The sequence below is a fragment of the Equus quagga genome, chromosome 3, assembly GCF_021613505.1.
Source record: "Equus quagga isolate Etosha38 chromosome 3, UCLA_HA_Equagga_1.0, whole genome shotgun sequence".
Lineage (NCBI taxonomy): Eukaryota > Metazoa > Chordata > Mammalia > Perissodactyla > Equidae > Equus > Equus quagga.
The window spans coordinates 68,732,089-68,757,194 of record NC_060269.1 but is presented as its reverse complement, the minus strand read 5'-3'; the positions used below and the strand labels follow the sequence as shown (position 1 = coordinate 68,757,194).

At 49.4% G+C, this 25,106-nt stretch overlaps 1 protein-coding gene across 2 annotated transcripts in view; it reads right to left on the bottom strand.

The window, feature by feature from the left end:
- Positions 1 to 25,106, bottom strand: part of PEBP4 (phosphatidylethanolamine binding protein 4) — a 184,978-nt gene that overhangs the window by 68,467 nt on the left and 91,405 nt on the right. For both annotated transcript variants that reach the window (XM_046657628.1, XM_046657630.1), the window contains exon 4: positions 23,953 to 24,051. In XM_046657628.1, coding sequence (XP_046513584.1) covers positions 23,953 to 24,051 — 99 coding nt within the window. The remainder of the gene's footprint in view (positions 1 to 23,952; positions 24,052 to 25,106) is intronic.

Sequence of the window (25,106 nt, the reverse complement as noted above, 5' to 3'; positions counted from 1 at the left end):
TGTCCTGGCAGTGGGGACTGAGGTGGTGGGGGTGGGGGCCCTGGGAGTCTCTGTGTCCTGGCAGTGGGGACTGAGGTGGTGGGGGTGGGGGCCCTGGGGGTCTCTGTGTCCTGGCAGTGGGGACTGAGGTGGTGGGGGTGGGGCACAAACAGCATCTGGTGCTTCCCAGCTGTGTTCAAAGTCTCACAATGGCTGTGGGGAGAGCCCAGGACACACGTCTAGTTCCACACTTCCCGGGCCTCAGTGTCTCACCTGGAACACGACATTGCTAAGTCTCCTTTCAGCTGTAAAATTTGATTGTCCTGATGGTTATTCATATGCTATTGGTTGGATTCTAAACTGATAGAAATTCTAAATTCTGGGTGGCATTCTAGTAATATCTACCAAGAAGTCCTGGAATGTGTGAAACCTTTGACCTCTGAGAATTTCTTCCAAGAAAGTCACTACAGATGTCAATGAAGGGTGGGTGTTTACAACTTTGTTCATTGCAGCACTGGTAATAATATAAAAAAATGGATACAACCTAATGTCCAATAGTGAAGGACTGGCTGAGTAAATTATAGTACATCCATATGGTAAACTACTTCTGCACTGAAAATCATGGTTTGGAAGAATATGTGTTGACATGGGAAAATGTTAATGATATATTGCTAAGTAAAAAAGCAGGCTATGTTACAGAATGTACAGTATGATACATTCATTTTTAAAATTTTTCATTAGGACACAGACCAAATCTTTAATTAATGTCATTTTTTTCTTCTCTTGGCAAGCAAGTAGAGTATTATCTGGAATAATGTAACTAAAAAATGAAACAGAAAGACAGAGTTATACACTAAGTGTGTTTATGTGAATTTTTAAGTCATTAGGATGGAAAGTAGGCTGCCACTGAGTCAAGGAAGTGGAGAGATTCTGGAATTACAGAATTTTAGAGGTGGCATTTCATTCACCCTAGAGATCCTGGGGCCCAACTCCTCACTCCCCAGATGAAGACGTTCAAGCTCAGTGGGAAGTCTACGCCAGTTACTAGTGGAGACGGGGCTGGGAGCCAGGCCTAGAGCAACCTCCAGTTTACGCCAGCATGTGGCCCCTCCAGAGAGACCCAGGTGGCATTTACAAGGTGACCGCCCTCCTTGGCACCCTGAGGTGGGGCTGCGGGTGCTGCCCTGCCCTTTGCACCTGGGGGGCTGTGCCGCTCAGGGCTACTCTGGGGTTGCAGGACTGTGCCTAGGCCAGCACAGCCCTGCATTGCCACTGACCTGCCTCTGGGGAGATGGCTGCAAATGCCCTGTGGTCCATGCTCATGCAGTAAGACTGCACCCTCTTTCTTATGCAGGAGCTGGCCTCTTCTCTGGCCCTGTGGCCAGCTGCCCACCACGGCCTCTATCATCTCTTGCCTGGACTTCTGCAGTAGCCTCCTAACAGGTCTCCCTGCTCCTACCGGTCACCCAAAGCGTCCAGAGGGCTTCTGCTAAAACCCACGTCAAACCCTCTCCTCTGCTCCATGCCCCAGTGCCTCCAGATACACAGAGCACGCCTGAGCCCGTACCAGGCCTTGCCTCGTCTGAGCCCTTCACTTCCCCGACCTCCACCCCCTGCCTACAATTCCTCATTCGCCCCCCCCCACTTCCCCCGGAGCCGCACAAGCCTCCTAGCATTTCCTCAGACACAGCAGGCGAGTCCCTGCCCCGGGGTTCTTACACCGTCTGGGCCCTCTCCGTGAAGGGCTATCCTCCCACGTTTCTGCTCCCTCACCTCCTCCAAGTCTTCATTTGAATCTTGCCTTCTCAATGAGCCCTCCCTGAGCACAGTTCTAATCCTGCAAGCTGCGTCTCCCCATCACCCTGCGATCCTGCTCCGCATTCCGCCCTCCCCCCTGCCCCGTACTCCTCAAGCCTTCTGATACGCCAGATTGTTTCCTTCTTTTTGGTGCTTATCCTTGCTTGCTTGTCTCCCTCCTCCAGAAAGTAAGCTCCATGTGGGGAGAGATCTTTATTTTGTGCACTGATGCATCCAAAGTGCCTAGGATAGAGGGGCACAGTGTAGCCACTCAAAAAGTGTTTGTTGAATGAAGGCAGAAAATGAGTAGGAGTTAAGAACTTAGAAACATTTCCCCTACGAGGAAAACATTCGGGGGAAATTTAAGATAGCTCTCAGGGAGAGGCAACGTGGTGTTTAGGGGTAAGAATTGTGGCTTAAATCTAGATGAAAGTTTACCCACCCCACACCCTCATCTCTAACTCTTAGCCGCAGAGCCACAGCTTGATTCTGTGATTCCGTATACACAGAATCCTCCCTCTGCTGGCCTTCCACCTAGCCTTCAGCTGTGCGGGCTGTTTGACGACTCATGCGAACATTCATTCGCTCCCTCACTCATCCGTTTATTCCTCACATATGCCAGTGCAGAGCCAGAAGCAGTCTTGCCCTGAGGGAGGTCAGAGTCCAGTAGGGCAGCAGAGGCCCGCAGAACTGACTGCCCCGCGAGGGCGGCCCCTTCATAAGGGACGGATACAGGAGCGGGGGAGGCTGAGGTCGAGGAGGGAGCCTCCGTAAGTCATGGGGAGTTTGATCAGGCGTGTAAATTAAAGTATGGGCGGGGTCAGAGAGAGAAGGGGAAGGAAGACATGCCGGCAAGCGCACTTGGCAAAGGCTTAGCAGTGGGAAGAACACCAGGAATATTTTGGGGCTGCCGTGGCTGGGTGCAATGGTAGGCTCATGTGGGGTTGAGGGGGATATAAAGCTGGGCTGGGTCCTGACCTTGCAGGGTCTTGTGGCTCTTTGAAGGCTTCGTTTTCTAGTTCCGAATTTGTACATTTTACAGGCTTCTGGAGAAACAGAGAGTTGGCTCTTTTCTCAGCAAACAGACGGGGTTTAATTGCTGTTACTGTCAGTGTAGTTGCAAATATCATATAAAAAGGGCTTTTTGGCTAATTGTTTTTAGAATAAAAATTCAAGAACTATGTATAGATATTATGCATCCAGGGTACTTTAAAGATCAAACTGTTTACATTACCCTTAAATACAGTCTTTAGCATGAGGCGCTGGGATCTGTGAGTGACTGGGACATGCAATGATCCCCCATGGCTTAAGAGGCTGGAACAATACGACAGCAGTAACTTTTTCCCAGGGTGGGGGGTGAGGTGGGGGTACAGCCAGTGCCCTGTGAGTGGCCTGAGGCCCGGAAGAGTAGACAGCTCGAGGGGCAGTGTCACGGGCCTCATTAACCTGCACTGCTGCTTCCCGCAGACAGCCCACCGCCCCACTGCGCGCACACACAGAGAAAGCTGGAGTCCACGGGCGGCTGGGGGTGCTGGGGGTGGCAGAGGAAGGGGCTGCACTGCTCGTGGGCTCCCGGAGAGCCTCAGGCTCTGGGGCAGGAGGAGGCTGGAGGCAGCCAGGTGCAGGTGGGGCTCAGCACCTCCCACGCTGTCTCCTCCCCTCACCTTCTTCCCGCAGCCCACATGGGTGGAGAGGGTTTTTGAGCCACACAAATAAAGCAAATGCATATCTAGTCATCATCCTCCTGTCTTCACGCTCAAGCCTCTCTCAAATCTTAATTTAAGAGTTTTTAGAAAGGCAAATTTATCTGTGAAACCATCCAAATTCTATTTTATTGGAATCCTATTCTCAAAGAATGCAACTGACTCTTGAGAAAGCTGTGGGCTTCTCCATTTGATATTTTCCCAAACTATGTGCGTGTGCGTGTGTGCACATGTGCGCATTTGTTTTAGGGTTCTCTACTTGTCTTATGTACAAACACATAATGCATATTCACAAGGCAGCTACAGAAGTGTGTGTGTGTGTGTGTATTCATCACATGTATGTGTAATACAGCACAGACTCCTGTAAGCCAATATTTGAGTTATCATATTTAATGTATTCAACAAACATTTAATTAGCATTTCCTATTCATTAAACACTGTCCCAGCTCTGGGGGTAAAGCCTCTGCCTTAGGGGTGAACACCGAAACCCCAGGAAGTCTTAATCCAGGGTTCCCAATGAACCTTGCGGAGGGCTGTGTCGACCACCAAGGGAGCTAGGCGGACAGGTCAATAGATCAGTGTCCCCCTAGTACAGGAGAGACAGCCATTTGGGTGACACGGCAGCATTGGAGTTCCCTGCCCTAGGTGACGTCCCCAGGCCCTGGGGTTGCAGGGCCATGCCCCAGTGGAATACTTCTAGGTGCTTTTGAGGTGGAGATGAAAGAGCTGGGGTGGGGACTGGCATAATCTATCTATGTTTCCAGGTGTTTTTCAACATCTTCCTCCTCCAGGAAGCCTTCCCTACTCATCCTAGGCATAACCGTCTCCCTCTTACAAGCTTCTCCTACTGTCTGTGCAACTTATGAGACCCTTAACATGTCCTGCTTTATGTTGATAAGTACGATTTTTGTTCTGAGCTTATATTGCTCTTTCAAAGAACACTCAGGAAATTTCTACTCAGTGCCTGCCCCTGTGCTTTGGGAGACACACAGATGAAGAACCCTGGTGCCTGTAAGGAACTCCCAGCCCAGTAGGGGGCCAGGCGGGCAAACCTGTACTGACGAGTGCTGGGTGTAGAACAGAGGTGTGCATAGGGTGCTATGGGGGCAGGGCACTGGGGGGGTGGCGCAGGTGGCTCTCAGGTCTCCACCGCGGAGGTGATGCTTAGAAGCTCCCCAAAGAAACCACAGACTTGTTGGAACGGATTCCCTTTATATTATCTTTATATATTCTCTGTATAGCTGTGATGATCATATTGCCTGGCAATTTAATTTTTTAAATAGTTTTTAAAAGTCTGATTATAAAACTATATACATTATAGAAAATTTGGAAAAATAGCTAAGGCCAAAAAATGAATATAAAATCACTCCCAACTCTACTGCCCAGACCTAATTGCTCTAACTGTTTTCATGCAGATGCTTCCCAGTTTTTTCCCCACGCTTATTTTCCAGTGCAACAAAAATGGGTTGTGCTCTATAGAATTATTATTTGCTTTTTCTTTTCACATAACAATATAGCAAGAGTATTTTACTGATGTCCTTTCATATTCCTCTTCAGTCATTTTAATGACTGCATAATATTCCATAGACCATAATTTATTTGCTAATCATCTCTTGTTGGACAAATAGTTTCTAATTTTTCACTATTTTAAGCAACACTGTGGTGAATAGTCTTGTAGATAAATTGCTGTTCACATCCATTATAATTTCCTTAGTATAAATTTCTAAATGGAGATAGTTGGGTCAAAAGCTACATACGGCAGTAGGCCCAGAGGTGCAGCGGTTAAGTGCGCATGTTCTGCTTCTCGGTGGCCCGGGGTTCACCAGTTCGGATCCCAGGCGCAGACATGGCACTGCTTGGCACACCATGCTGTGGTAGGCGTCCCGCGTATAAAGTAGAGGAAGATGGGCACGGATGTTAGCTCAGGGCAAGGCTTCCTCAGCAAAAAGAGGAGGACTGGCAGTAGTTAGCTCAGGGCTAAACTTCCTCAAAAAAAAAAAAAAGCTGCATACCTTTTAAAGGTGTTTGACATTTGTTACATTCTGCCAAATAACCCTGCAAAAGGTTTTTTTAACAACTTACACTCCCGTCAGCACTATATGGCAGGATGCTGGATGTTATTATTATTATGATGATTTTTTAAGAAACAAACCCAGACATTGTCGCTTTAACGGCTGCGGGCAGCGTGGGTCGCGGAGGGGAAGGTGCTTTCTTGTTTTGTCCGCCTTTCTGACCAGCAGGGTAGATTTGCCTTCTTCATATGTTTCTCCTGTATTTCTTTTTAAAGAATCTCCTGTTCGCGTCCTTCGCCCACTCTTCTATTTATTGACACAGGAGCGACACCAGCTAGCGCTTCCTGACTGCCTGCTCTGTGCCGGGCAGTGTCCCAAGCGCCTTACAGGATCCACGGAAACGCGAAAGCTACGGGAGCTCCAATCGGTCAGTCATTTCACTCCTGCCTTTGCAAATATGTGTTCAAAGTTCTTTTCCTGTGCTGAGATCAGAGAAATATTAATGTATATTTTCTTTTGGCTCTTATATGGTTTAATTTTAAATTTGATTTTTAACATTTAAATATTTAATCCATTTAGAATTTATCTTGATTATGGTATGAGAAAGAGTTTCAACATTATTTTTTTCCCAAATGATTAGCCAGTCATCCCCAGATGATTTATGGAATAATCAATCTTTTCTCTTCAGATTTGAAATGACTCCTTTATCCTATGCTGAGTCTTTTAATCTGTTTTAGATCTTTCTCTTCTGTTTCAATGATATGTCTGTGTATTATCTCACCAGTACTATACTTTTTAATGTAGTTTTATAACGTATTAATATCTAGAAGAAATCTTAAGTTCCAATAAAAGTCATTTTGTCAAGTTTTAATAAAAATCTCTTTCTTATCAACAAGGAATATGGGAGAAAATTAATTTGGGAAATATCAATTTATGAACTTATGATATCTCTCCATATATTAAAGTTTTTCATATTTTTCGTGAAAGTTTTTTAATTGAAAGTCTTCACATTTATTATGTAGTTTATTTATCAATATTTTACACTGTTTATTAGTATAAAATATAAATGGATTTACTATATTTTTGAACCAAAAATCAATATACTCATTGATAAGATTTTTTAGTGTTTCTAAGTGTCAAAGACATTCTAGGAGGTGTAGTTTGTATGCTGACACGTGGGAATTTCTGAGCATTTCTATAGTTAAGAGGACAAGATGGGAATATTTAAAAATGGAAGAGAATTGTCAAATCCCAGAGGTGTGGCCTCCGGGCCAACGCGCCAGGGCAGGGCCTGCACCACGGATGGCACTCAAGATTTACGAATGGCTCCACACCAGCATGTCGTCAGACACTTAGAGTCAAGGGGTGGCAAACCCAAAGGAAGGGTTGGAAGCAGTGACTCAAGTTGGCTCTTTCACCTACAGATTCACCCAGGCCCCTTGGCACTCCTCAAATGGTACACGTGTGTGTATGAGTGGCTCATTTCCACGTTGAGTTTTGCGTCTCTTGAGGGCAGGAGTTTGATCCTCCCCGTTTAGAGCCCCCACAGTGCCCAGCAGAGCACTGAACTCAGAAGGGTGCTCGATAAATCGGAGCTGAGTTGAACGGAATTGTCTCCTGCCATTATAATTGGGCAGTTTGGTCAATAACAGGCAGCTGCAGAGGCTTCCTCTGGGCGGTGCTCTGCACTGGCTCTGTGGAGAGGACACGCCAGGCCCAAAAGAAGGAAGACTTGCCACACACCAAGGACCAGCTCTGCAGAGAATGTCAGCACCCCAGATGGTCAGAGCTGAAAGGGGCCTAGGGGACCATGCAGGCTAACTCTCCATTTCACCTGGGAGGGCACCAAGGCCCGCGGGGGTGACTGACGCAACTCAAAGTCAGTGAACAAGCTGGCAGGAGGCAGTGTCATCTGAAGGCGATGTGGTCGGCTTTAGGTAGCATTTGGAAATTGGGGAGGCTTTGATTTGGGAGAGCAGAAGGGAGAGGATACTTAAGGTAGGGGGATGGCAAAAGAAGAGGAGGGACGAGTAAGTCATCAGTTGTGAGCAGAAGTGGCAGTCGGCGGCAGGGGGTTAGTCGGCGGAGGGTTCGTGTCTACTGGAGGAGCCCGTTGGCAGACTGCTTCAGGGTCCGCACGGTCAGAAGGAGCAGGGGAAGAGAGTCTTGCTGTTGTCCATGAGTGGGACAATGCAGTGCATGGTGACAGCCTGGCCAGGAGATGAAAGCATGAAAGGCTAGGTGGTGAGGGAGAGTGCCCTGGCAGGGATGGTAGCTGGGTAGGGCTGATGCCGAGAAGGGCGGTGCTGTGGGTGGGGGGCCTGATGTGCACCAGGGCAGGGGGAGGGCGAGCAGTCTTCCCAAGGGGCTGGGACACTAGGGCAGGTGCCCCTGGACAAATAGGACAGGAGGCATGTGGAGTCCAGGCTACATCGTGTGGGAGGGACTAAGCGCTAAGTGGGAGGGCTGGGGGAGGGAGGGGTCGTGGAGTCACATGGAAGGCATATGCAACAAGGTGCATTTTGAGCAGAGTTTTTTAAAAAGAGCAGCTTTTGGAGAGACGGGGCTCCAGGTGCATTAATCATGTATTTTATTTTCCGTATTTTATGATGCTTTGACATCCTGAGGGCTTGCTAATTGTAGACAGACTGCCCCGCCCAGGGCTGGCTGATTCCTAGAGCTACAAACAACTCTCCTGTGAGCGCGCCTTTCCTACACAAACCAGCCAATGCAGAGGCCCCCACCCACCACCTACATGTAACTTCCCCACACCAAGCCAATAGTCCCTCGTCCTAATCCCCTCAGGGCCAGGGACCAGGCAGCTAGAGACCACCCCACAGCCCCGAGCACAGCGACATTATTCACAGTCTCCAGTCCTAAGATTGCTCAAACTGTGCACCCTGCTGGCCCGTTCCAGGGCCCAGGAAAGGCCTGAGGCAGTGCTTGCCCCTTGCTCCTCCCGCCTCCTGACCCACCTCGTGCTTCCCTGTGTGGCCTTGTGTGCTGTGGGGTGGCGTGACATGGCATGCTCCTTTCTCTTGGGAACTGTGACTAATAAAACTTCTTTCAATGGCATTGATCTCTCTGCGTCATCACTCAGTCACTTCTGTAGATTAAGTCCTGGTCCAACCAACCAAAGCACAAGGAAAGGGAGCAGCCAGCGTGTCCTGGGGCAGCTGGTGTACAGGAAGGAGTCGCGCTCTGGCTCTGGCGGAGACAGAGCTAGGCTCAGACGCCCTCCTTTCCTTCCACTCTCCCCTCCTGCCCCCTCTTCCCCATAACTCGCTTTCTTCACCGCCCAGTGCCCTCTGCTCTACTGTCCTCTGAGCGGCCCAGCCAGAATTCCAGTATTATTTACTGCCGCTTTGAGTTTGGGGCTTAAGCCAGTCTGTGACCTCTCCCCCAGGAAGCAGCGCCTTGAGCCTGGCCTTCTTACGGTGCTTTCCTGCTATTAAGGAATTTCAGGCGCCTCTCAAGCCAATGGGGAAGAGTTCGGGAGGGAAGGGCGGGTGGACCGAGAGAACTTTCCCGGAAACTCTACCATTGCAGTCCTCCGCGGGGGCCAGACGAAGCTCTCAGGATGGCAAAATTTGAGTGTGAGAGGGAGAGGAGGTGAGAGCTGAGTGGCCCAGGGTAAATGTCCCTATTCTCCTTCCCTGGAGCCTCGGTTAATCACCCAGTGACTGCCCCAGGCCCGCTAGGCACAGGCGGTGGGTGGCTTCTCTCATTCAGCGGGCTTAGGGCAGTGAACGGAAATTTGGGACCCCTCAATTCTGGTCCACACTCTGCACCAATAAGCCAAGATGCCCTTGGGCCTCAGTTTCTTCACCTCTGGGATGGAGCAGTAGGACCACATCAATCTGAGTGCTCTTCCAGTTGTGGAGACCTAGAAATCCATGAAGCAGGGAGCAGTCCCTCAGCCCTGCTGCCAACCCCATCCCAACTTCAGGCCGTGTGGAGGTCCTTTATTGCTCATGGCAAAGGAAAATAGAGGTCCCTGTGCTGTGCCCTCCATGGCATAGTCCCTGGGCATGCTGCTCCATCTTGTCTCCTCCGGCAAACGGCACCTCAGGCTGCAGGGTGTACATGGTGGGGCCTCACGGAACTGCTCCTCAGAGCCCCTGGGATAAGGGTTCAGATTTACTCTCTGGAGTTGGAGCCCAGCTCAGTTGGGTTAGTGTCCTGCCCAAGGCGGGGCTGCAGAGGGCAGCAGACATGCTTCTTGGAGCCAATATGCGCAACTCCCCGATCCTGTGGGAGAGTGCCAATTCTTATGTACCTTTCATAACGTAGGAACAGTCCAGAAATTGGCTGAATTTGCCTCAAGAGAGGCATATATGCCTCCTTTGCTTGGACTTCTCCTCCTTGCCCACCCCAGTCCTACCTGGCCTTCCAGGCCCCGCCCACCCCTCCTCTCCTGCCCCCTCCCTGCCCCCTCCCTCGGAGCTGCTGTCGCTCTTCTCTCTACCCAGCCCAGTACTTCCTAATGGTGGTCCTTAGTTTTAAAGTCTCCCCACTCCTCCCCAAATGATGGAACCTCTCTGAGGGCAGGCTCTTTGTCCTGACATCCCCGACACCTCCCCCAGGACTTAGCACGGCAGGTATGAGTGGAAACATGTATGAGGAGATAATTCTGGGGAAAGATTAACTCAGCTTTGGAAAATCTTTGTGAGATCACAGCTGTGCTTGAGAGGAGAGACCCCCTCCTCACCCCAGAAAGGAGGTCAGTCACCGAGGGCAGGCCTGGGGACGCTCCACATTTGCAGACATCATCTCATTCAAGTCTCACATCAGCCCTGCGAGCTGTGTGGTGTTTTTGCCTTTTACACACTGGCGCTCATGGAGGCGGGTCATTGGTTCAGGATCACAGAGCAGCCATATGGACCCAGGTCTGTCTGATGCCATTTTCCTGCTTCTATCACTGTGCGCACTGCCTCATGCAGCACAGGGCCCTGCCACTGGGGACGGGTCCTCAGGGAGGCACCTGTTCCTGATGTGCAGGAGACACAGAGACCGGAGACAGCAGTGGGAGAAAGCTAAGGGTGGGGGCAGGGCTCTTGACCTCTGCTGCCTGGAGGCCAGTTCCCGAAGAGATGGAGGTTTCTTTTAGGGACATGTATATTTCTTAGGGAAAAGGCAGAGCATGAGCTCACTCCTTGGGAGACGGTTTTGTAAAAGCACATGCAGACATGCATCTACACACACGCATGCACACACACATATGCACAAACATGCACACACACACAGGCATCCACACCCAGAGCCGCCACAGCATGGCTCCCCAGCCACCACGGCCCTCCCCCCACCAAACCCCGCTCTCCCTCCTACCCTATATGTGCAATCTTGCGAAAACTCCACCACTCTTAAGGTTAATAAGGCTCATTTGCTTAAGATAGCACCTGTTTCTATGGTGACTCCTGCCACCCAGAATCTGTTCATCAACTGAGACAAGAAAACAGTGACTTCCACCCTCTTTGAAAGGAAAAAGCTAATTCTTAGCCAAGGGCTTGACAGGCCAGCAGCCCAAGGAGCTCTGGGCATCTGTCCTTCCACCCTATGTAAGTCCCTCCCTGGGGACCCTCCCCCACACCCGAGCAGAATCCCAGATTCTTCCTGAGCACTCTGGACCGTGGTTTCCTCCTCCTCCTCTCTCTGGAAAGCAACAGAGCCCACTGCGGGGAGGGAGGTCGCTTTCTCCTGCCCCTTGGCCTCTGATGTCTCCACACCAACTGATTCTACCGTGTCTTTCTGAGGCTGGCAGGAGAAGGCCGGGAAGAACTTGGGCCTTCCTCCCCATCCTGCTGCCCCTACTCAAGGCCTGTTGCTCACCCTGGCATGCCTGGATTCCTGCAGCCACCCCCAGCATGCCTCCCGCCACGGGGCTGTCCTCCTCCAGTAGCCGCAGCAGGCTGCTGGCTGACTCTCCTAAACCAGGGCTGTACAGGCCTCGCCCTGCCCACTGGCCCACTCTGGTCCTGAGGCCTGGGGCTGAGGTTTATGACGCCGACATGACACTAGTCCCAACTGCAGGTCGCAGCTCACTAGAGAAGTAGGTTCCAAGGCAGATGTTGCTAATAATAAAGCTCCAGTTGAGTGCTTTACCTTTCAGAATAAATGGGAGCAGCTTCCGCGCTCTCCTCCAACACATGCCACTCTCTCTGGTGGTCTGAAATGCTTTGTTGACTGGAGAGCAAGCGGGCAAGTGCCCAGGGAATTGCATGAAACATGGGAGCTTGTTTTATGTGTTTGGAGGCCCAGGGGAGTGTGTTCTGCATCTGAACAACATTTTGGGAGAAAGAAAGGTTAAGGACTGCCGCCTAGAAGAGCAAGGACGGACTCACAGATTCTCAGCTCTGGTCCTTATCACCCAAACCTACCTACCTGTCTCATGTTGCAGGTGAGAAAATGGAGACCCACAGAGGGGCAGACCCTGGAGCAGCATCACCCAGCTCACAAGTGACCTAGCGCGCTAGTCTTCTGAATCCTGGTCCCAAGCTCTTTCCAAAGGCTCACATGGTCCCCTGCTAAATAGAACTGCCTCCTCACAGCCTCTAAAGCCCTCCATGCCCTGGCTTCTCAGCCTCTGTTTGCTCTCCTCCCAGTGTGTGCTCTGCTTTAGGCAGGCTGGTGTCGGGCTCACTTATCGAGGCCCGGCAGCAGAGAGCTGGAGGAAGAAGCTTACAGACGTGGCACCCAAGCTCTTGCCCGATCCCTGACAGAGGCTTCTTCTTGAACATCTCCAAAGACCACTCCCTCAGCCCCTCCTCAAGAGACGCCCTTACAGCCCATGGATGTAAATGCTCCTCACGTGTCCTAAAGTCAGGCCTCCCCTCTCAGCCTCTCTTCTGACTGCCAGGCTCATTTCAATCTCCTACTTGAAATCTCCACTTGATACTTAAAGAGCATGTCAGAATTAACATGTCTCAGACAGAACTTTAGATCCCACCTTGCACTCCAACCCGCCCATCTCCCAGTGTTCCCCATCTAAGTGAATGGCTCCAAATCAAGGAGTCATGCTTGGACCATCCTTCACCCTCCACGTGTAATCCATCGGCAAGTCCTGTCAGCTCTTAACCTCAAAATAGACCCCGAAATGTCCTCTCCATGTCCACTGCCCTCACCTTGGTGCAAGCACCCTCATCCCTCCCAAAGGAGCAAGGTGGCCTCTTGGGGCCACCCTGCTGCCATCCTACACAGCAGTCAGAGTGATCTTTTCAAAGCACAAAGCAGTTTTCATCCTCCTGTTTAAAGTCCTCCGAGAGACCATGTGCCGAGCTCCGTGCCCCGGGCCTGGGGACAATGCCCTCAACAGTACTTCTCAGTCTCAGATGTGCATTTTTTTCTTTCTTTCCTTTTTTTTTTTTTATTGTGGTACGAGCACTTAAATGAGATCTCTGCCCTCTTACCGAATTTTCGAGGGTACACTATAGTATCGCTGTTGTACAGGAGATCTCGAGAACTTAACCACCTAGCATAACTGACACTACACCCTCTGAGCGGCAACTCCATTTCTCCCACCCCTAGATGCACATTTGCATCAACTGGGGAGTCTGAACAATAATGCTGCCTGGGCTCCACTCCCAGAGAGTCTGACTTAGCTGGTCTGGGTGCATGTCCCAGGGGATTCTGACCAGCAAGTGGTCCGGGTTAGGAACCTCTGTCCTCCATAGCCTCCCTCGCTGCCCTCACTGAGCTCGCCTCCCGGTCGCCTCCCCCTGATCACTCTGTTCCAGCTGCACTGGCCTCCTTTCTCTTCCTGGAACACACCTAGACTGTCCCTGTCCCAGGACCTTCGCTCCTGTTCTTCCCTCTGCCTAGATGCCCTTTCCTCCCTTGTTCACCTGGTAAATTTCTATTCTGCTCAGGGGTCACCTCCTCTGTGGAGCCTTCCCTCTTGCCCACCTTCTCTTCTCCCATGAGACTTAACTCCATTCCAACACTCCCCACTCTGTGCTGTAGTCATTGATTCACTTCTCTGATCCCCTCACCAGGCAGGGAACTCTTCCTTGGAAGGGATTTGACTTTGTAAACTTTTGATATTCAGGGCTTGAATGACACCCACTGCTAAGATGTGCTGAACACATGCAGAATGAGTGAATGAACAGAGATCTCTGACCAGTGCAGAAAAAGGGGAATTATAATCTTCAATGATGTAAAAGACTCTACTTCTATTGATGTGACCTAAGTTATATTAACTTTCTTAGCTGCTGCATTATAGCTTGACATTCTATTATTAGCTTAAAAATTAACTAAAACTCCTCTGATCTTTTCCCCTCCTGAACTCCTGCTATGCCAGATCTTCCCCATTCTGTACTTGTGCAATTGACTTGAAACCTAAATATAGAACTTTAGATTAATCCCTATTAAATTTAATTTTTTCAATGCAGGCCCATCCTTCCAATTTGCCAAAATTAACCACCTTGTGTCACCCATCATATTAGCAATTCCTTGAAACTTTGTTTGACTTACGAATTTGGTGGGCATGCTATCTGTAAAGATAGTAATAAGATGGGGGCCCATGCATGTCACCAGGTTGACACTAATTCACTAGTCTACACACTTCAGGAATGGTTTGTTAACAAGACACAAAGCCACCTAACATAATACTCATTGAAGCTGTATTTCTCCCCCCTGCTCACAAGGTCATCAGGATTGCCTTGGTCAATCAAGCTGTACTGTGCTTGCTTACAGCTTTCTCTCGGTCCATGGGACCAGTGCATTTATCAACAAAGAAATCTGAGTGGTCAGGTGTGACTTGTTTTCAGTGAACCTCTGTTGACTCCCAACGTTCACTGTTTTCTACGTTGTCTCAGGCCATCTATTTATTAAATTGTTAGTGAATTTTGATTCGGATCAAAATTTCACTCACCAGCCTCAATTTGGGAATTTACATTTTCCCAGAAATGACTTTGTGATTGTAAACCTAAGCCCTTTCTGGACCTTGAAGGTGTAATTCTGCAGATTGCAGAAAGGCTTTCTCAGGAGAGGGGACAGAGCAAGTAATGGTCCACGAGGCCTGAGATGCACAGGAGGTTTGAGACACCACAAGCAGTTCAGCAGGAACACCATGGGGCTGGCAGGTTAGGCAGGGCCAGACCCTCAAAGGCCTTGAATAAGGTGCTGACCACGTGGGACTCTGTCCTGATGGACTGAGGAGTCACCGAAGGGCTTCGACTAGGGAAGCAGCACAATCATATTTTTATTTTTGAAATATCATCCCAAGAAGGAAAGATAAACTTTTGTAAGGGGTAAGATTATAGGAGGGGGCCCAGTTAGTAGACTTTTGTGATAATAATCTAGAGAGAGGTGACAAAGGACTAAGTTAACTCAGCTATCTTGACTTTTAATTCTATGTTTATGATTCTTTTTCTACCCCATTCAAACATCTGATTTTTCGGTTATTCCATTCCCTTCCTGGAATTCAGTCTCTTGTATCTTCTGACTTTTCCAGGTCTGCTCACAATTCAAGACCTAGTGCAACTCCTGTCTCCACTGTGAGGTCATCAGAATGATGTCACTCCACCTGTCCGTCTATCCACCTACCCAACCACTATCCATCCATCCATTCATCTATCTATTCCTTCCTTCATTCTTTTATCCACTCATTCCTTCATGCCTTCATTTATTGATTCCTTCAACATTTACTAAGGGCCTTCTAGGTTCTGGGGACTGTGCTAAATGCTGGGGATATAATAAGACCAACATACAATTCTGCTTCCCAGGAACTCATGGTCTAATTGGGAGAAGAGACTCATAAACAAACTCATGTGATGAGGGCGCTAATAGAGATTTGGCTGAGTGTGGTCGGAGCACAGGGCAGGACTGACTAACATGGTCCGCGGCCATCAGAGTGAGCCTGTCAGTGGGGGTGGCATTTGGGCTGAGCCTTGAAGGAAGAGTTGCCTCACCGTGTGGGGGAGGGTGCTCTGAACTCTCACAGCTCTTTGAGCCTAAAGAGTCCAGTTAGAGCTGCCGCTGTACCCTGTGAGTTCTCCTCTCTCTTTCCTGTACTTTGGCCTTGTCTTTCCAATTGGGTAGCAGAAAAAACACATTTTAAATTTATCGAACATTTATTTATCAAAAATCTCTATCTAGCTATTAATCAATCAATCCTCTATCCATTATTATTTTTTAATAGCCACACTGCTGAGCGCACTGCAGGTAAAATCGTTGGTGCCAACACCTCCCTGTTAAGTCCGCTGCCTGAGGTCGCTTTTCCACTTAAGGTCTTTTAAGTGATAACCACGTGGGCAGCTCGTTCTCCTGGCCAGGCCCTGTCCTACCTCTTGAGAACGACATATGCTCCTGCCCATCAAAGGCTCAACTTTCTAGGCTTCCTATGGAGGGTGATAGCAGATGGAAGGAGTGGAGAACCAGCAAATATATAGCACCTACTGAGGGCCATGTGCTGGGCGCTTTACACATTTTATCTCATTGAGTCCTCACTACATTACTGCCACGTTGACGCTAGTGTCCTCTTTTACAGATGAGGGGACAGACTCAGGGAGGTAAATAATTTGCTCACAAGAAGTTGGGGAATCTCCCTCCCGGGTCCATGCCGCCCTCGAAGGCCCAGCGTCAGGGCTGTGTTATGACTGAGGTGGGTGTGGCCAAGAAGGGAGGCTGAGGGCAGAGGGCCAGGACCCTCGCACCAGCACCATTGCCTCTGTGCGTCCACACCTGGCCCCGACATGAGCTGTCATACGGGTCAGGCCTGGGTAGCGGGGGTAAAATCTCCCGAAACTCTGAGAGGTAATCTGGCCTCGTGACTCTGCCTGTGGGCTCTGGGGTCAAATCCAAGTCAGCCACTCCCTAACTGTGAGCTCTCGAACAAGTCGCGTAACCCCTGCAGGCCTTAGTTTTCTTGTCTCTATTACCCTCCTCTTTGACTTTTGTGAGGATTAGACGAGCTGTTCGTGAAAGCACACTGCCCCACATGCATCCTAAGTGCTCAGACGTTTTCTCTTGTTTTCTTGCTTCCTCTCCCCTCTCCTTTTGCTCCTTCTTTTTATTCTTCCTTCTTTAGTTATTACTGTTGTTGTTATGTGTATATATAACATGAGCTGTACGAAGAGTGTGTCTAGCCAGGTGAGGAATGTGGCAGATGGGAACATGGTTTGAAGCTGCCCAGGGGCACATCTTATAGGTCTCTGCTCTAGCCGTCTGTGCAGTGGGGAGGTCCCCGGGGCCACCCATGGGTGAGTTCTTTCAGAGATAGGCAGCTGCCTCCTCTGTGGAGTGTATGCTCAGTTCTTAGGCAGTTCAAATTCTTAGAAAGTTCTTTCCTATATGGAGCCAAAATTTACTTCCACGTAAACTTCACCCATTGGTTCTAATTCTGCCCAGTGGAGCACAGCAGGATGTCCCCGTTTTCCAACTCGATCTCTTCACCTTTTCAAGCACAGCTTTAAAGGCAGCTCTCACGTCCTCCCTCCGCTGTTCCAGCAGGCCACCACTCTACCTCTTTCAGTTCCTGCTCACCTGCATGGTTCCTGCAGGGCCTCACTGTTCCGGTGGCTCACCTCACACTGCTCGCTAGCTTTCTTAAAATAGTGTGGTCAGAACAGAAGACGTCGTTGCAGGTGTGCTATAAACAATGCACACCAACAGAACTTTCCTGGGTCAAGGGAAGATCGCTGTGTCCAATATGCTGCCACCAGCCCTGCTTTGTCTCTTCCTAAGCGTGTGTGCTTGGTGGTGGGGATGGGGTCCCAGGGGACAGTGCCGGGCCCAGGTTCCTGATGTTAGGATGGGTGGGTTTGGACTCTTTGTCCCACTCTTATCCACTTTATAGCGCTGGCCACGAACGGGACCCAGGGCGCCACCCTGCATCCCATGAGAGCTGAGCTTAGAATTGGGTGAGAAAGACAGTGCTGTTCCCTTTGGGGCATCTATGGGTGTGTGTGAGTCAGGTGTGTGTGTGTGAGAGAGAGAGACAGAGAGACAGGGAGAGAGAGAGAAAGGGAGAGTTTTCTGCCTGATCCAGGAATTCTCCTGGATGGCAGAATTGGTTTCCATAACGACTTTCTGATATAAACATATTTGATAAAAATAAGTTAACGGCGGAGCTGTGGTGGAGCACGATTCTCAGAGTGGAGAGAGAGAGAACGCTCTTCGAAGAACAGCATCTTCTCTCTTTTTCACCCCTCCCGGTCAGCCTCTCTATACGTACTTTCCGTAAACCACCCACAAAGCTGTTTACCGCATTCCTGTATCTACGGCCCCTTCCTGCCTGAACACATTGAATTCATATTCTCTCTCGCTCTCCCGCTTTCTCCTTAGTTACCTGAAGCATACAGTATGTATGGGATAATATGATAAATTCATTTCCAATTCACTGCATTATCCCTTGAATATTTTAATGACTCATTGAATGGAGTAAAAAAAGCTATTTCAAATGAACAATTATGCTGCATTAGTCTGAGGGCTGATTATATTTAAACACTGCTCCCATGGATAACAGGACACAGCGACCTCAGCACACGAGAGCTAATTTGGCTCTTATCTCCAAATAATTGTACACCGCAAATTACCATGAAAACCTAAAGGGCTTTAAAAACATTCATCAAAAGATAATATTCCACTTTGTAGCAACATTTTATTTAAATTATTTTGAATGGGAGTGAAGGCATCTCTGGGGTGGGACAATGACAGCAAAGTGGGGACCGAGAGTGATAAGGAAATGGCGAGGGTGCTGGGCTGTGTTAAAAATAAAAGCGAAAGTGTTGGGGACTGAGTGCAGCCCTGAGAGGGAAACACACTGTAGGCCCCTCACCCTGGCTGTGGCCTGGGATGACTCCTGGGGACACTGATCTGGTGCAGGGGGTCACAGGGCAACTCCCAGGAGCTGAATGATGGGACTACCCCCCTCCCCCAACTACTACCTCCACCAAAGCACGCCTGGTTCAGATCAAGTCCTCCAGGCTGGACCTGAATCCGCCTAGACTCAAAAGGCAAAAGGAGGAGCTGTTTGGACCACAGGGTTTGTGTGGTGGGGCAGTGTCTAGAATTCTCACGTTGCAAAATATGAATCCAATAGCCTTGAGGAAGGTGCTAAATCTAAGTGGCTGCTGTGGTCAGATCTCAAAGTTGGGGGCTCTAGGGGAGAGAATCTCATTTATTGAGGTCCTACTATTTTGTTCTGTGTCAAGAGCCTTAATCTCCTTGAACACTGGGAAGCAGATACTATTGTCATGTCCATTCTAATGACGATGAACCCGAGCCTCGGAGATTCCCACTGGAAGTAACGGAGCCTGGTTCATCTGACCCAGAAGTGCAGGTTCCTTCCCCTCCTCTTCAGGGTGGCCACGTAAAGTCTGCTTTACAATGAGGGCCCGTCTGCATTGTCCCCACCGCCCAACGCCCTTTGCGGCCCATAGATCTCTTGGGGCGCATAAGCTAAGCCTTGTGGGTGTTTATTACTTAAAACGGACTCTCAGAGCGCAGGGCGAAGCGTGCGCAGAGAAGTGCACAAGTATTGGCAGCAAAACTAAAATACGGGTCTAAAGAAGGAAATCAAGAATTAATCCTGTTTTCATGGTTTGACCTCTTTGCCTGAACTTGTGGTCCTGATAAAGATTGTTTATTCTTGTTCTGTTTATTGTCATTACCTTGCTTCTGGGCATATAGAAAATCAGAATATGTAATATATATAATATCGATGCATATACCAGAATAAATATATATATGTATGTATATATATTTAAATTTCTACAGGATATACTGCTGGATTGATTAGGAACAAAGATAAATTTGCCTCTTTCTATAGCACCTCTCTCTAGGGACGCTTCTCCTCTTTGCAAATGTAATTTCCTTTTTCCTTGTCTCAACCCTGAAGAGTAAGGGTTTGTGTCAGTTTTACAGACCAGAAGCCGCAGTCTCAGAGAGGTCAAGTGACTAGCCTGAGGTCACTCAGTAGTGGGACCGAAGATTCAAACAGAAGTGTCCTGACACGTGCTGACCGCATAACGGGACGCAAGGGGCTGTGATCATAGCCTGTTTATTGGGTGTCCCAATTATCTTATTCACCTACTTAGAGGTCCTTTAAAACAAGCATCTCTCATTATGGAAAAATTTAAGCCTATAGGAAAGTGGACACAACAGGGAACTCCAAGAGGGCCTTTTAATTCTACCAGAGTCGGCTGCGCCTACGGCTGCCAAAGGCCGAGGGAACTGAAGAAACAGGAACTCGCCATTTCTCTCTCTTTCTTAAAACCAAAAAGATATTCAGGGCAAATGCTCGAATCATTGATGGTTTCTAGGAAGATTTTCCTTTTTTGAAGAAAAAAGGTACTCCTGTCTCCTTAATTGTTCTTAGTGTTCTTTGTCACCAGTCATGATAGTCTTTGTGGAAAGTATTAATATACTATCTTTCTGTGTTCAATATTCCCATTAACAATAAAAAGCCTAATGAAAATATCTGCGTAAAAAGCCCTGAGCACTAATTTCAGAGACAAATAGAAGACGAACCAATAAGCGTTTCTTCTGAAATGAATGATGCAAATTAATTGATACCTTAATTAGGCTTTAGCATGAAGATTATTAGATTGCATCAGAGCTGAAAGACATCTTAAAGGAAAAGCTGAGGATGTGGCTCTGGGGGAAGAAAGACTCTCTGTGTCAATGCGCTGCCAGAATTTCTTTTGCTCAACGAGAGATTTTCATAGCGGGGCGGAGAAGCTTCATGTGTCAGTCCCCGCCTGCCCTAGCCTGGCCAGGTTTGGGGACTGAAGTCTCGTCATGTCCCTGAGCTGATGGGTACCCATGGAGGTAGGAGGTTCCACCCTGAGCGAGCCCCTGGTGCCCTCGTAATCCCACCCGTGCTGCAGCCTCTTTCTCTGCCTCACCGAGTTGAAGCCCTCAGAGGGCAGAGACTTCTGCCACTTTGTCTGTGTTTTTGACCCCAGTGCTAGCGGTGCCTGACTTCGAGCGATAATGATAACATGACAGCAGTCATGCAGAGCTCCCTGTGCGAGCTTCATAGCAAGAGTGTGAGGTAGGGACCTTGGTGTCCCCACTTTACAAGTGAGCATATTGAGACACAGGTTGAACGACTTTCCCCCAGAAATCACACAGCAAATACTAGTGGATTCAGATTCAAACCACAGCAGTCTGGCTCCAGATTCCTTGTTCTTAAATGCCATGCCGTAGCAAATAGTGGTCGATCTATACTTGCTGAATTAAATCAACAATGGCTACCATGAATGCTGGCCCCTCCTGATGGAGTTCTCTCCAGTTCCTAGTTTCTATTGAAGGACTAGAGCTTTATCCTACTCTCTTCTAGACCCTGCTGTCCTCTTTGGCTGACTGCAGATGGTTCCTATATTCCTAAGAACTGATTGTGGTCCTGTTTCAATCTGGGCAAACAGTCCGAAGATTGTTTCTGCTGAGGGGCTCCTAGGGCCATGGTGACCCAATTAGGCCTGGGCCCCTGATACCAAGGCCAGCCTAGCTTCCACCATGTTTGCCTCTGTGGTTATTGTGCGTCTCAGGGCCATTGTCACTCCCTCTCCATAGGGAGTGACTTTATGGCAGGCCTTATAGCTGAGGCTGCTTACTGCTAAGGGGTGATGAAATACTTTTATGGGGTTCAAAATGTTTATCAGGTGCATTTGTTTACCAAGACAGCATTCCCTGGGGAGGTTACCCAGAAGCATCCACCCATAAAAGGTAATGGGAATTAGAGCCCTGGGATGGTGGGGGAACCCAGAGATTCTGTCTCCCACCTGACAGACAGGGCATGGTGGCACGCCCCTTGCCACAGTGGACCTGGCAGGAGAGGTGCGGTGTGAACACAGACCACACGGGATGGCAGGAAGGGCGTGCAGGCTGAAGTTGGGGGGCCTGGATTGAAGACCCACGCTGACAACCCGCAGGCTGAGAGACCCGTCACTCAGTCTCTCCAAGCTTTGCTGTCTCCATCTATAAAATGGGGACAATGCCTAGTTCACAAAGCGATGGCAAAGATCAAAAGGAAGTTTCAAAAGTGATTTTCACTTGAAAATCGTTCCACAAATGGGTGATATTAACAGTGACCAAGGCATTCGGACGCTGAACGCTTCCGTCTTCCTTCAAGGTGCTAAGCTCTTCCTGGGTGCTTGTTAAGTGTGGACGCTGTGTTCTCTCTGACTGCCTGAGGTGGTGCCCGGGAATGTGCGTTTTAACAAGCTGGCCGGCTGCTGCAAATGCGCTCTGATGTTTGAGACCCCTCAGCAGCACTGACGCCACCCCAGGGGAAGTGCTTCTGGGTTTGATTGGAGCCCTCTCTTCCTCTGGCCAAAGGCCACAGCCTGAGACCTCCACAGCCTGGTTTGTACACTGGCTTGGCAGTTGGTGGAATTTGGGAGCTGGTGGGCCGGCTGAGCGGATATAGCTGAGGAGGACTGCTGCTTCCTGCTGGACCCCCAGATCATGGAAAGTGGGTGAAAACTCGACTGAAACCGAAGCCTCCTCCAGCCTAAGCCGGCAGGCCAAGGGCATACCCGGCCAGGTGGCCCTGGTAAGCTCTGTGGCTTACCAGCCTTGCTGGACAGTTGCCACCTGCCACCTGCTCTGCTTCTAAGCTGGGATGCTGAGGCTGAACCCAGGTTTGCAGCGTGGCTTTGTGAGAGAACAGTCCTGAGTGCACACTGAGGTGGGGGAGGCGGCCCGGGGTACTGCAGGCCTGGAAGGGAGGGAGCCTCGCGGCCCCAAGGCCCCTCACTCTGAAATCATTCCATTCTCCATAGCTTCTGAAACCTGGCCTCAGAATTGCCCAGCAGACCCCTCTTCCGGAAAGCCTCGAGTGCGTGGGACAGACTGTAAATGTGGCGTCCAGAGCAACACTACTCTCTTGAGAGTTTCACCCCCTTATGACCACCAGGTGTCCCAAGTTCAAAAAATGGCAATGCTCTCGATTGGGGCAGGATCCAGAATTTCCCCTCCCTGCCCGGCAGCGTGAGCCTCCCCCAGGTCTGCTCCTTTGCGTGTTTGTGGTGTTTCAAGGCTCTTCAGTAGGCCCAGGGGCGCTCAGAGGGGAATAGGTTGGAGCAACACCCCTGCTTTCCCTTGGGAACCTGGCTCAGACGCTGTCCAAGAAGCTGCTGCTGGAAGTCTCCTGGAAGGAGCTCCTCCCACGGCCACAGCCAGGGCTGCCTCCAAGGATGCACTGTCCACCTGAGCACCCTTTGAAGGGCCTGTGGTCACTGGGCAGGGCTCGGTTGCCGGGGCAACTCCCCCCACACCCCCACTCCAGTGGCTGAGAGCCCCTGGCTTCCTCAGGAGAGTCAGTAGCTAGTTCAGACTGATACCCCTTCCTCCACCCCATAACTTTAGAAGGGAAAACATAAACTCCTTGTATTTGTGGCATTCTCTACGTGTTAGCAAGTGCTCTCAGTAGGGTCTCTCACTGGATCATCACAACAACCACATAGAGAAGGTAACAGAGTTCCTGTCTTACAGAAAAAGACAAAATGCCCAGAGGGTTCAAGACGCTTGATGGAGACCACAGAGTTGGGAACCAGCCAAGCCTGGATCCAAACTTAGTCTTCCTAGTTCTGAGTTCCCATTGTCTTATGGGCTTGATGCCTTTGCACGCTCCATACAAAGGCCATCCGCAGGCTTTCTAGGCACAGATGCCTGAAGCTAGTGTGGATTTTCCCAAAGTGCACTGCCAAGCACTCGTGAACAAAAGATTCAATAGTCAAATGAGATTGGAAAATAAATGCATATTATACAGTGCATGTTATGATATTCAAGGCTCTAAAAAGCCCTTCAGTGATGAATGGGATTAATTGTTTAACTCAGAGTCTCCAAAATTTGTTTGGCAATAGAGCCTTTTTTTCCCCCACATAATGCCCAATAACAATCCACCAGATTTGCATTCCTCAGACCTACTTCGGCTAGGGTGTGCCAGGCTTCTTCACAATTATGGTGATGACAAAGGGGCAAAAATGAGGGGAGGCCACTTGTTTCTGCCCAAAGAAAAGGAAATTGCCGCGCCTCTGGCCCACCAGGAGGAGGCGCTCCTGCGCGATTCCCCCTGGCCAGTTCCGCCACCAGGACTGCACAGAATCACCCGGTGCCCCAAATCCAGGCCCCTGGCAGTGATGTGCTGGAGCCAATTGTTAAATTTTCAGGAATCTTGTGAGTCAGTCATTAAATCATCAGTAGCTTGAAATTGGCCAAGATGGGAATAGTTATACTACAGGAATCAGCAAACACTACAAATTGGGGCTTTCCCCTCCTACCTTTTATCCTGAGAGACTGTTGACCTGTGAACCACTGATCCAGGGACATTTTTTGAAATTGTTAGAAATCTTGGGGAGGTGCTGTGACAGGTGGGTGCTGCAGGCAATCTGACAAAGAAGTCTTTGCTTATCAGAGTCCTCAACCCTCCTTACTGAGAGCTGAGAACTGCACAGAATGATAATCTTTCAGCTACAATCCCACATGAATCAGAAAGTGCCTCCTGGCCTGCTTACCTTGATGTCTGTCACCAGCCAATGTCTCCAGAATCGGGCACTGGGAGAAGATCGGCTAGGGGCATCCGGATCCACCATCACCAGGATGTAGGTTGCACCCTGTAACACATTCACCAAAAGGAAATGTAGCATCTAGAATTCCGACAGGAAAACCACAAGGTGCAGACTCTCCTTTTAGCTCAGTTCTGGCTAAAATGACTGACCAATCCCATGGCTTCCTACCCAGTTCACCCTTGATCTCATGACATTCCTCTTGTGTCACGTGTTTATTCTCAGGGAAATAAAAGCCCATTAAGCAGTTAGCTCAGTAGCCGCTTTCCCTTTATGAAGAAGTCAAACAACCTATTTCCTATGCACCCGAGGTCCCAGCAACGTGCTGTGCCGGGTACTGCAGAGGAGACAGGAGACCCGAGACAGGGCTTCTGCTCTCAGGACGCTCTTGGTGGAGTCCGAGAGACTCACTTTTCATTCAGCAACTCTGCGAGAGCTTCCCGTCTGTCAGGAACCGTGCCAACTGCAAGAAGTGCCATTCATTCCTTCAACAAGCATTTGCTCAACACCTACTATGTGCCAGAAACTAGTCTAGGTGGTAGGGACCCAACAGAGAACAGGAGAGTGTGACCCATGCTTTCAGGAAGTTTTCTTCTAGGTAAGAGACAGATTTAAAAAAACACAAAAAACAGGAAATGTAAAGCTGTGATTAGTGCTACGATTAAAATAAAATAAAGTGGGGCGAGAGGGAGAAGCACTCTGAGAAGAGGAAACAGCTGCTCCAAAGGCCTTCGAGTGGGAGAAAGCAAGGGTCTGGGGAACAGAAAGAGCGCCATGCGGCCGGGGGCTCGACACGGCAGGGTTGGCAGGTGGGTGAAGGCCCCACCGCAGAAGCCTTTGTAGGCCCGGCTGAGGAGTGGGGCTTAAATCCATAGAATAATGAGATTATTCATGGAGAGATTAGACATGGAGAAGAAAAGAGGCGTCATGGCTGAACTTTAGAACATGCTAATGTTGAAAAAGAGCAGAATCTGGCAAAGGAGCCTGTGAAACCAGGGAGCTGGGGGGTTGCCTGAAAAGTAGGTATCGTGGAAGCTAGGGCAGAAAGTGTTCCATGCGGTCACCTGTGGCAGATGCTGCCGAAAGGTAGAGCAAGATGAGGA